At 39.6% G+C, this 13341-nt stretch overlaps 1 protein-coding gene across 1 annotated transcript; it reads right to left on the bottom strand.

Moving 5' to 3' along the window:
- Nucleotides 1-3836: 3836 nt before the first annotated feature.
- LOC106567328 (trypsin) lies at nt 3837-10090 on the bottom strand. Its single transcript, XM_045692754.1, has 5 exons — nt 10075-10090; nt 9730-9889; nt 6655-6796; nt 4795-5061; nt 3837-4510 (listed from the first exon to the last, which is right to left on the bottom strand). The coding sequence occupies exons 1-5, from the start codon at nt 10088-10090 to the stop codon at nt 4340-4342; spliced, it is 756 nt and encodes a 251-aa protein (XP_045548710.1). The 3' UTR covers nt 3837-4339.
- Nucleotides 10091-13341: the final 3251 nt, after the last annotated feature.

The following is a 13341-nucleotide window of genomic DNA, read 5'->3' as shown; positions in this document are numbered from 1 at the left end:
GAAAGTCACCGAGCTCTTCAGTAAGGCCTTTCTACTGCCAATGTTTGTCTATGGAGATTGCATGGCTGTGGGTGTGGCGTGTGGCTGAAATAGCCAAATCCACTCATTTGAAGGGGTGTCCACATACTTTTGTATATATGTGTATGTCACAAATCTCTGTCACAAATCTCTCACATAGGATGTAATGTAAAAAAAATGATCCAACACATCAGTTATGGAAATATGGATATTACTGCCTGGCCTAGTTTATGGAAGTCCATTTTCATTCCCCAAACTATATAACAAGCTTTGTCTTCGCAGTCACAAAGCCCTTTCCCCTGGGATTCCTTGTTTGTCTGTGCCAGAATCGATAGCCTACTATACTCTTTATTCAACGAACAAACACAACAAAAACATTTCTTTGAGGTTAATGTTATATGGCAAACTAAAATGGTCAAATGTCAGATGATACGTTAGATATACCCTGTAGACCCATTCTAAAGATGGCAGTGGCACAATGGTAAATACTCTTTTGTAACCACTTGCAAAGTTTTAAAAAGGCCAAGAAACATGTCAATCATATTATATGACGCCTGGCCAACAGCAGTGAAACCAGAGAGGCCCATTAAGCAGGCTATCAACTATTCATTCTGTTGTGATACGCCTAGCGCTATCAGGAGTTGCTCGATTCTGTACATATTCTCCAAGGTGTTAAGGCAGTCTCTAGGAGAGGCAGGCGGGTCCTTCCTGGAATCACAGCTGTTTTGTTGAGTGTTTACACTTCCGCCAGGCAGGGTGAGGGAATCTATTAAAGTCTTAGTCATTACATTAGAAGAAATTGCAGTGCAGAGCCAAGCCTGACTCTATGCATATTTCATTAGGGTTCCACCCCAGTCTTGAGGTAATTCATCAAGCAAAGAGCACCATCTACAACCATATTATTAAAGATGGTGACCTTAAGCAAACAGAGTGGCCGTGATATCCGGATGAAGTATAGATGAGGGTTACTGTACAAATGTTTGAGACAGAAATTAGTGCAGTCGTGCTGTTGAGCAACTGCCGACTTAATTTTGAATCACATGGTTAGCTACATAAGGACGCTGTTGTATCTCAGAAAACGAGTAATGAAGATTGATGCACATCCCTAACGAGCTGGGTAGCCATGTTTCACTGAATTTTATTTCTGTAATTAACCCACTCCCAGTGTATTACTGAATATACCACCCTGCGTACCACTGCTGGCTTGCCGCTGAAGCTAAGCAGGGTTGGGCCTGGTCAGTCCCTGGGTGGGAGACCAGATGCCGCTGGAATAGGAGGGCCAGTAGGAGGCATTCTTTCCTCTGGTCTAAAAAAAAAATATCCCAATGCCCCAGGGCAGTGATTTGGGACATTGCCCTATGTAAGGTGCTGTCTTTCAGATGGGATGTTAAACGGGTGTCCTGACTCTCTGTGTTCCTTAAAGATCCCATGTCAATTATCATAAGAGTAGGGGTGTTTTCTTTTTTTGTAACAGTATTTCTATTGGAATATCACAATTTTCTCCCATATTAAGAGATATAGTAACAAAGATAAAACAAGAATAACAAAGAAAAAAGGTATATATTAAATGAACATACAGACAGAAAGTAAACACAAAAGCTCAGTTTAAATAAAGGAATCAGGTCCAACACATGGAACGTAGGGTGTAATCCAGCGAAAAGTAAACAACCACCCTTCTAAGAAAATCGATGCAGCATAATAGCTGATAAATTAAGTTCTAGGTCATGTAAATAAGGTTCCCACACTTTGTTGAACTGATCTGTTTTAGAATTGAATGTACATGTCAGATATTTCAATGGCACCCATTCAAATAGTATCTTATCCAATCCTTAATAGAAGGGACCTTGTCATGAATCTACTGTAAAAGGATGTTTTGCGATTTGTGGTTATATGCAATCTGTGTATTATACTTAATTGGATTGCTCTAGTACGACTACAGATAGATATTGCTTTTGCATACATGTATCTCCAAATGTCCTCCCACATCTCCTCGTCGGTAGTAACAGACAATTCTTTCTCCCACACTCACTTGACCCTCTGTGTGTCAACAGTAGAAAAGGACCTCAAAGCATCATAAAATAAACTTACAAACATTTCTCTTTGTGAGAAAAATAGCATTATTTCAATGATAGACACATCAGGGTTGCCAATTAAGGTGGTGATCTTCAAGTTATAATGTCTTGCTTGTAGAAAGTGAAAAAAGTCCTGCTTTGGAAGTCAATATTTCTCAACCATCTGCTCAAATGAAATTAAAATCTTATCAGCGAATAAGAAATGTAGTCTGCCTATGCCCTTATTAAGCGAAATGTTAAAGTCAGCATCCAGCAATCCTGGTAGAAAATCTGGGTTGTTAAGAATTGGGATAAGAGCAGAGGTTAGTTTGGACTTTCCCAAAAAACATTGAACTGACCTTCATGCTTTGAGTGTGTTCAGTGTAATGGGATTATTGCAGTGATCTTTTACAGGCTTTAACCTTCTGAAAAATAAAATATCCTGCAAGGGGTATTTTGAAAAAGAAGTCTCAATATCTAACCAAATAGAGGAGTCATCATTTGTGATCCAGTCAGAAATAAAACATCAGTGGGCACACCACTGATAAAAACCTAATATTGGGAAGATCCAAGACGCCCATAGAACCTGGCAGCTGCAATATTGTCAAGTCTTGGCTTGTGTTTACTCCATATGAGGGAACTTAACCAGCCACTTAAATTGTTTATTACGTTATTGGAAAGTAAGACTGGGATCATTTGGATTGGGTAAAGTAGTCCAGGTCAAATGTTTATTCTAACCAACCATGAAATCGGAAGACAGTTCCAGCGCTCCAGATCCTGTCTTATTGTATCAAACAGGGAAACAAAATTGGCTTTGTACATTTGCTGGAATTTAGAAGTTACAAATATACCCAGATATGTAAAACCTGAGGGAGACCATTTAAAAGGAAAGGGGGGGAGAGGTAATAGGTACAGAGGGAAGACTACCAAGTGGCATAGCCTCTGATTTAGTTAAATTAATCTTGTAGCCTGAGAATTCGCTGAGTAATTCAATAGTATTAACAAGAAGTCTCAGGGCTAGAGATGAATATCAAAACATCAGCATTCAAGCTGATTTGTTGATGATCACCACCAATGAGCAGACAAGAGTAGGGGTGTTAACCCTGGTGTCTTGGCTACATTTCCAATCTGGCTGTCACGGCTGTCAAAAGGAGAGGACCAAGGTGCAGAGAAACAAACACTAGTCAAAAATAATCACCCACAAAAGCCAGGAAGAAAAACCCCTACTTAAGTATGATCTCCAATTAGAGACAACGAGGACCAGCTGCCTCTAATTCGAGATGTCCCAAACAAACCAACATAGAAATACAAAAACTAGAACCTAAGAACATAGAAACAGAACACATAGAATAAACCCCCCTGTCACGCCCTGACCTACTCTACCATAGAAAATAACAGCTTACCATGGTCAGGACGTGACACTGGCCCTCATATCATCATGGCCACCTAATCAACCCCAGCTTCTAATTGGCTCATTCCTCTCCCCTGTAACTATTACCCAGTTTGTTGCTAAATGAGAATGTGTTCTCTGTCAACTTACCTGGTAAAATAAGGGTTAAATAAATAAATACAATTATGGGTACAGCTGGGATATTTGTTCGGCAACTTTGGAAGTTGATAACAGTTCTACTCCACAATGTTTTTTGTAAATATGACTGTCCAGAATTTGATTCCTCAATTAAATCTGGATGACACCCTTGTAATACAAATTGTGAAAATAAAACCAGTCCACCTTGAATTGGTAGTTATGTATTATATAAAACAAGGAAAACATACAGTTCACTTCAGTTTTTTATAACACACTTACAATTTCACAATTATTGATCTATTCTATGTAGTCTAAATATACATGCACTCACCTCTCAGACTTGAAGTTGCTTAATTCAAGTTTATGCTTATCTGGTTGATAACACTGGTCTTCATATAAACTTAACCATGTTAACATGGCATTACATCTCTGGTTAAATAAATGTTTTATTGTTGAAATTATTTATATTTTATCAGTTGTTCTTCATGTTGCTTTGTGGAATAGCATTGCTAGGGGACTAAAAGTAGCAACATACTGTACTGCAAGAACATGTTGGGAATGGTCAATTATCTGTTTCTATCAATTTTTTATAAATCTAATCAATATACACAAATAAAAGTAATGAAAAGCTACATGAAACTGGGAGACTTTTTATCCCCAAATTTGACGTGTTTCACATCAAGCTCTCTGAAATGTTTCAAGTTCAAGATAAGGGTAGTGTTTCAGACAGAAACACTTGATTCTAATACTTGCTGCAGCGTCCGTTGTAGCTGAATATGGTCCGGTCTATCCACCTGCGATACTTTGACACAGCAGTGTAGACTCCTGGATACTTGGCATCGGCACAGCCCATCCCCCAGGAAACCACACCATAGATCCGACCTTCACACACCAGTGGGCCCCCAGAATCTCCCTGAAACAACAGACAGACAAAAGCCTGGAGTTTAGAGACACAAAATCCTTGATACCGTGTGCAATGGCAATCAATATTTGGATGCCAAATTCGATTTTTCGAGATATCCTAAAGATTTAAGGCATGTTTGACGGACCAAGCTTAAACCTACTCCCTCGACTAACAGCCATGCTCAATGGAAAATATGTATTAAACATGCTTTTTAGTCTAGTATTAGGTATAATCCGACCCATAGCATTAGAAATCGTAAAACCCTATCCTAGTGACTATAGCGTGGGTCCTACCTTACACGCGTCCTTTCTGCCAGCGCTGTAGCCTGCACAGATCATGGTGGATGTGATGTTCCCATTGAAAGACTCACTGCTGTTGCATTTGGCTGTGGAGACGATGGGAAGTTTGACTGTGCGCAGGGAGGAGGGTATCTGTCCCCCACTAGAGCTGGTGAACCCCCAGCCTGACACCCTGCATAATTGCCCCTCTGCCACCGAGGCACTCTGGCGGGGCAGTGGAGCGATGGACACATAGCTATTCAGGTACACTGGAGCTTTCAGCTGAAAAGAGATGGAGACAGATACAGGAAATGTGGGTCAGGTTAGGTTTGAAGAAAAAAAATTCTGTCCTTTACCAAGGCCTTCAAAGAGTAATAAAACACCTAATGATGACATTTAACTAAGCCTTGAGTGAAAAAGTACAGTACCAGTCAAATGTTTGGACACACCTACTCATTCAAGGGTTTTTCTTTGTTTTTAATATTTTCTACATTGTAGAATAATAGTGAAGACATCAAAACTATGAAATAACACATATGGAATCATATAGTAACCAAAAAAGTGTTAAACAAATCAAAATATATTTTAGATTCTTCAAATAGCCACCCTTTGCCAAGATGGAAGCTTTGCACACTCTTGGCATTCTCTCAACCAGTTTCATGAGGTAGTAACCTGGAATACATTTCAATTAACAAGGTGTGCCTTGTTAAAAGTTCATTTGTGGAATTTCTTTCCTTCTTAATGCATTTGAGTCAATCAGTTGTCTTGTGACAAGGTAGGGGTGGTATACAGAAGATAGACCTATTTGGTAAAAGACCAAATCCATAATATGCCAAGAACAGCTCAAATAACCAAAGAGAAATGACAGTCCATCATTACCTTAATTAAAAGACATGAAGGTCAGTCAATCCAGAACATTTCAAGAACTTTGAAAGTTTCTTCAAGTGCAGTTGCAAAAACCATCAAGTTCTATGATGAAACTGGCTCACAGGAGGACCACCACAGGAAAGGAAGACCCAGAGTTACCTCTGCTGGAGGATAAGTTCATTAGCGTTACCAGCCCAAATAAATGCTTCACAGAGTTCAAGTAACAGACACATCTCAACATCAACTGTTCAGAGGATACTGCGTGAATTAGGCCTTCATGGTCGAATTGCTGCAAAGAAACCACTACTAAAGGACACAAATAAGAAGAAGAGACTTGATTGGGCCAAGAAACATGATCAATGGACATTAAACCGGTGGAAATCTGTCCTTTGGTATAATGAGTCCACATTTGAGATTTTTGGTTCCAACCATTGTGTGTTTGAGAGATGCGGAGTAGGTGAACAGATGATCTCCGCATTTGTGGTTCCCACCGTGAAGCATGGAGGAGGAGGTGTGATGGTGTGGGGGTGCTTTGCTGGTTACACTGTCAATGATTGATTTAGAATTCAAGTCACACTTAACCAGCAAGGCTACCACAGCATTCTGCAGTGATACGCCATCCCATCTGGTTTGTGCTTAGTGGAACTATCATTTGTTTTTCAACAGGACAATGACCCAACACACCTCCAGGCTGTGTAAGGGTTATTTGACCAAGAAGGAGAGTGATGGAGTGCTGCATCAGATGACCTGGCCTCTACAATTAGTCGACCTTAACGCAATTGAGATGGTTTGGGATGAGTTGGACCGCAGAGTGAAGGAAAAGCAGCCAACAAGTGCTCTGCATATGTGGGAACTCCTTCAAGACTGTTGGAAAAGCATTCCATTCCTGGTTGAGAGAATGCCAAGTGTGTGCAAAGCTGTCATCAAGGCAAAGGGTGGTACAATTGGTATAGTATACTACCTACCTAGATACTACAGATATTACTAGTATTTCTTCCTCTCTTTTACCTTGATAAGCATAATGTCTGCGTTGTTTGTAATCTTGTTGTACTGGGGGTGGGGTATTAAGAGCTGGGGTATGAAGAACTGTTCTGTCCCTTCATACATGCTTACTGAATAGTCTCCTGCTACTATCATAATTTGTTCCACCCTGTAAAGGAAAGAGACATATTTGTATTTACTTCCAAGTTAATGCAGAGCCAACCATGGATATACACAGTAGGCCTTATCATATGTGTTGACAAACTGGAGGAAATTACTGTTCAGCAGTATTTTTCATTCCACCGGAGCATAACTGTAGCTCAACCAACATAGTTTTTAACTAATTAGGGTAACACTTTGCCAATGACTATATATATGAATGGACAAAGCCATAAATCACGTGACACCATTTAATCCCATGTGAAGACTCAATAGCGCATTGAAGCCAAATGGATTGTGTCTCAGGGAGACGTAATATGCACAGTTTGAGCTACTCCAGGAAGTAACGTTGCAGTCTAGCTCAGTGCTGCCCCCTCTCATTTGGTAACTCAAATTTAAGGCCAACCTGGGAACTGCAGGCTACCATAAGCAACTAAATTATCCTTATAAATTATTCTGGGTGCAATTTAAGAGTCACAGTATGTGATGTGTTAAAAATGACTGTTCATGTCCATTCAGGCTGCAAAGGCGTCAATTTCCTCCTTAACTCAATTTAATGGCAAGAAGGCGGGAAGAAAATGATGAAAATATGCATACTTTCTTTTTGAAACACCATTTTCCATCACCATGCTGGAGTAGCTAATGTTGCGCTCCGCATTCAGCCAGGGGTAAACAACAGACTGCTGCAGCGTGATTGGCTGAACGTGATATGCAACATTTAGCATTCCTAGGCATTAGCCACTCTAGCATGGTGGCTAACTCATTAAATTCAAATAAGTAGGAACCCTTCTTTTGACCCTTCTTCCGATTTCATCGATATGATTATCTGACCGAAGGGCTCTTAATAACTTTTCATTGGATCTGCTTTGTGTCAGCGAATCACATAGCTGAAATTTCATGGACAGTTTGGAGATCCAATGAAATGTTATTGAGAGCTCTCGTGCCAGCGAATCATATTGCTGAAATCAGAAGAAAGGTGGGAAATAAGATAGGAGAAGAGATATTGGCTCATGTGGCACTAGCTACAGAAAATAACATGGTTAACAATAATGTTACTTTGCTTGAGTTAAATAATGTGTATTAACATGAAAAGGTAATTGTGTTTAAACTGAAAGAGAATGTTAATGTGTAATGTGCTACAGAGTTTTTTAACTCCACCTGTAGCTAGTAAAGTTAGCTAGCTAGCGCTAGCAGATTGCTAGATAGCTAGCCGTCGGTGGGTCAGCGAAATGCTGCAATAAAGCTCACCAGCTTGTAGTCCTAAAAAAACTAAATGAGTTAGCATTTTCTACCTCTGGTTCATTAGCCATTCCTGTGGGGGAAATTAATGGAGAAAATAATGGGGTTTTGGGATATACGTCAAAAATAATTTGATTTAGTTTTAGCTAGTTGTAGTTCCATTTCTCTGACAGTTAGTTTAACACAGACCTTATTTTCAGCATTTATCCAAAACCTTACAAAAAAACGATTAATTTCCCCATAATCTTTTCCCAACGAGCCATAGCGGAGTTAGCCTCCATTAGTGCCTACAAAAAGACACCCTTATTATTTCTCTCTATTGCAACATAAACTAACTACTCAATTACCTGATTAACAAGCCATTTTTTCATAATATAGCAGTCATTGTTACTGTAGCTTGCAAATATTCCTTTTTCACAGCTGTCACAAATCCTGTTGTGTCCCATGCAAAGTTGGTTTTGTTATCCATTTAGTTTCAACATTTTAATGTTTTTTTGGCAAGCTGTTGGTATTAAGTACATCTGTGCTCCCATTTGCACATTTCTCTTGGAGATCCTTTGAATTGTCAAGACTTGTGATATTCTCAACTCATCCTGTGTGTATTAGCACACTCATAACTGTTTTATAACATCTAAAAATTTATGAAAATGTACTTGTCCGTGCACACCATATGACATGGTTATGACGCCCATCATTACGTTCAATGTAATACTGGTTGGTAAATTACATAACACCCTGTTACAAAATCTGGTATCTTGACTCTTATGTAGCATGAGTTGTCATGCAGACGATGTAATAGCAGTTTTTATTAGCAGTTGACAGAGCATATGACAACAGGACGAACGGTCATTTTTAACACCCATTATAACCGGTTTTAGAACATCTCATACTGTGACTCATAACTATTTAAAAGTACTTATGACAGCTTATGACAAATATTAAAATGTGTTATATAGCTGTTATAAAGCCTTAATGAATGCATGCATAACGACACCCACAGTAACGTGTTACCCCAAAAAAGTGTCGCAAAGGTCGCTCAGCCGTAATAGCTTGCATCACAATATCTGTCCTAGATTCTATTCTTAAAAAAATGTAATATGCATAAAAATGTACAGACATAAATCTTGCCTTTTGGGTTAATGTGTAAATTCACTTTCCCGAACAAAAGCTTCTGTGTTTTGGTGTCAGTACAGTACAGTATGTAAGTACGTCGATTAGCCTCTGGGCCCTGGGATGCTTGAGTCAGATTGCTGTGCCACAGAATCACGGCACAAAACCACTCATTGTGAGCTTCGTGCCTGTATCGCTTTCAGGCACTTGCTCTCAGCCTTGATACGTTTCAGCTGGGACAATCTGATACCTGTCCATGGACCTGCTAATGGACTTGACTTACACACACCCACAAACACACTCTTATGGATGTCAAGTCGAGCTGCCCTGTGTCAATGAGTCTATTATATTGTTTCCCAGTTCCTGAATACTGTACTTTTGAGGCCACCGTAGCTACATAATTTCCCATCAATACTAAGTTATAGAATGAGTAATGCTGTATACTATATCATATCTGACCTGGTTAATTTAGTCTGGTTAGATCAGGTTTGCACTTGTGACATACATACTGTATGCATATGTAAAGCTTACTATTACAGAAAGTAGGGGGGGGGGTCAAATAATGACAAAACAAGGACATGAAAATGAACTTACCCTATAGTACAATGTGCTGCTGTGAGCACCCAGTATTTATTTATCAAGGATCCTCCACAAAAGTGTTGTCCTCTAGTTGACTGTATTGATACAAGGTATTTGATGGAATGGGGTGCAGGGGCATATCCTCCCACTATACGCCCTTGTATCAGCTCCTGGCCTGTGATATAAAAATAAAAAAACATAAGCATATAGTACACAACACAATCACATACGGTTGTAACAGTTACTGTGGCAGCACACACCTCATAAAGACAACATCATAGGGTTTTATGGCACAGATGCTGTACAGATCAATAAAATCCAATCTCAGGCGTGCACAGAATCAGAGTCAATATCAATCACGTTTCACTGTGGCCATTATAGAGTGTCGCCTCTCATGTTGGTAACATGTTTTGGGGGACAATATTGAATTTGACCTGGATTGGATCTTATTTTCCATGACATGCTTTGTTTTGCTTGTGCTGTTTCTGTGAATATCTATACATATAAAGCATCTTGCGAAGACTGTTTCAGAGTAACATCCCTCATTTTACTGTTGTCTGTTTACTCATCATGTATAGGAGAGGATAAGATAGGATAGGATACAATAAACGTTATTTTTCCTGAGGGAACTAAGGTCCATGTACTACCTTAACTAAAGTTTATCTGCATCATACTTGCCACCTTTTTGTCTTTTTGTATTGTCCTAGGAGGGGAAATTGTCTAGGACACAGTCTAGGTACAGTATGCATTTAATAATGTTAACACACAGAAAACCCAGGTTTGAGCACCACCCACTGGGCAAAAAACTGGTTGAAACAACATTGTTTCCACATCATTTCAACTAAAGAAATCAACGTGGTGACGTTGAATCAACGTCGAAAACTGATTGGATTTGCAAAAGTCTTCAATGTAAGGGAGTTTCAACCTAAATCCAATGACATGGTGACATTTTTTGTTGATTTCACGTTGAATTCACATTAGTTGGCAACTCAACCAAATATAAATCAAAACTAGATGTTGAAATGACGTCTGTGCCCAGTGGGTAGAGACCAGACAGGAACTGAGATCTCTCTATGGGATGAAAGCCAATGCTCCATTTGGTTCCTGGATATTGATCCTGTCCCATGCTATAATTAGACAGTTCCGTGTAAGAAGCAGCAGGAAAGGTAACCCTATACAATATGACCCAGCACAGAATAGACTCCACTGGTTAACGTTCATTGTCATGAGTCTTGCCCTGGAGGCAGAACTGAGTGGTTTCTGCCACATGGTATGTGGTTGTCCCATCTAGCTATCTTAAGATGAATGCTCTGGAGAAGAGCGTCTAATAAATTATTAAAACGTCAAATATAAGTGTAATGGGTGAGCTGCAAAGTCAGAATTGGCTATATTGTCAAAATTCATGGAAACAAAAATGTGCTTTTTGGTCATCATTTAAGGTTAGGGTTAGGCATTAGGAATAGCAGTGTGGTTAAGGTTAGTGTTAAGGTTAGGTTTAAAACCAGATTTTATGACTTTGTGGCTCTGCCAGCTAGTGAACACTCCGCAGAGCTGCCTCCAGTACAGGAGTCATCTCAGTAAATGCCAAGCTGCATAGACTGCACCCTTATTCAGGTACAGTATGTGCTTGAAATGGATGATGACTATGTCCTGTCTACCACAGTATGAGAACATAGTATGAGAACTAGCACGTTAATGATATATGTAAGTCTATGGAACTAAGACCTAGGGAACCAACACATAATGAACAAGAACTATAAGGCACAGAGAGCATGTGTTTGAAGACACTAATCTGAAACTACCTTGAAGTTCCATGGTTTAATAAACATGCGTTGCTTCCATAGTTTTTCAATCCAAAGGTATAACTGAAATGCACTTTGGAACTTGGATACATACAATGCCTCTTTCCTGTAATTGATATGTGAAAAAAATTGCTAGAGTAAAAATGCATTATTGAGCATCTGTTAAAGAAGCTAAAAATAGTATTAGAAGAAAATCACCTCGGGAGTGTTTGGGTGAAAACGTAGCTTGTCAATAATTGTTTGGTCAGACAAATAAGTCCGACATCCTAACTTGGCTTTTCAGATGAGAGTGAGCCTGACATTTGCGATAAATGACTCTTCCCACTTTGGACCTCAGCCATAACTGTCAAAGTGATTTCATTTCTAAATTAGGATTCCTAATTACAAACAAATCAACTGTAGCAATAATCCTCTCTAGATAAAAATGACAGTGACAAATAATTGTCAAAAAGATAGTCCCAAGGGGTATATGACATCAGAAAAAATAAATACAGAACATAGAAAAACTGTTAAAGCTTATGATATTATGACTAACAATGAGCAAATTCTACTATAATCCTTTCTACTTTTTTTTACCTTCGTCTTTTCACATTCAATCATAAAATCAGCATTCAACGGACTAGTCATCCAAGCGCAGCCACGTACTACAACAGTAAATTAACCAGAAAATAGAAAATGAAACATTTGCTTACAGCGCACAGCAAGGACTTCCAGAAGTATACATAGTAAAACTGAAGGCAGGTCCATGTTGAAACAAAGGAGAGGCCGGACAGAGACGTTCACCTTGACCTGTGCTACACTAATCCAATCTTAAGGTGAATGGATCTCGGAACTCAACAGTATTCTCAGGTTTCTTAGTTCCGATGTCCGTTTCCATGGCCACCCTGTCGTCCTGAAACAATATATACAGTGCATTCGGAAAGTATTCAGACCCTTTGACTTTTTCCACATTTTGTTTACATTACAGCCTTATTCTAAAATGAATTAAATTGTTGTTGTTGTTTTTTATCAAGCTACACACAATATCCCATAATGAAAGCAAAAACAGGTTTATAGAAATGTTTGCACATTTATTTAAAAAAATTACATAAGTACTCAGACCCTTTACTCAGTACTTTGTTGAAGTACCTTTGACAGCGATTACAGCCTCGAGACTTCTTGGGAATGACGCTACAAGCTTGGCACACCTGTATTTGGGGAGATTTTTCTCTGCAGATCCTCTCAAGCTCTGTCAGGTTGGATGTGGAGCGTCACTACACAGTTATTTTCAGGTCTGTCCAGAGATGTTCGATCAGGTTCAAGACTGGACTCTAGCTGGGCGACTTAAGGACCTTCAGAGACTGAAGCCACTCCTGTGTTGTCTTGGCTGTGTGCTTAGGGTCGATGTCCTGTTGGAAGGTGAACCTTCGCTCCAGTCTGAGGTCCTGAGCACTCTGGAGCAGGTTTTCATCAAGGATCTCTCTGTACTTTGCTCTGTTCATCTTTCCCTCGATCCTCATTTTTTACATTTTAGTCATTTAGCAGACACTCTTATCCAGCGCAACTTACAGTAGTGAATGCATACATTTCATACGTTTTTTTTTAGTTTTTTTTTCCTGTGCTGGCCACCCGTGGGAATCGAACCCACAACCCTGGCGTTGCAAACACCATGCGTTGCAAATCCCATGCTCTACCAACTGAGCTACAGGGAAGGCCTGTAGCTCAGGACTAGATCCTGACTAGTCTCCCAGTCCCTGCCGCTGAAAAACATCCCCACAGCATGATGCTGCCACCACCATGCTTCACCATAGGGATGGTGCCTGGTTTCCTCCAGACGTGACACTTG

The sequence above is a fragment of the Salmo salar genome, chromosome ssa13, assembly GCF_905237065.1.
Source record: "Salmo salar chromosome ssa13, Ssal_v3.1, whole genome shotgun sequence".
Classification (NCBI taxonomy): domain Eukaryota; kingdom Metazoa; phylum Chordata; class Actinopteri; order Salmoniformes; family Salmonidae; genus Salmo; species Salmo salar.
This window is presented reverse-complemented; position numbering and strand designations above follow the sequence as displayed.

What these genes read in the sequence shown, in the direction of transcription:
- LOC106567328 (XM_045692754.1), bottom strand. An exon ending in CAGACATTATGCTTATCAAG is followed by an intron (nt 5,062 to 6,654) that starts GTAAAAGAGAGG and finishes ATCTCTTTTCAG; the next exon opens with CTGAAAGCTCCAGTGTACCT. An exon ending in GCAGAAAGGACGCGTGTAAG is followed by an intron (nt 4,511 to 4,794) that starts GTAGGACCCACG and finishes CTGTTGTTTCAG; the next exon opens with GGAGATTCTGGGGGCCCACT.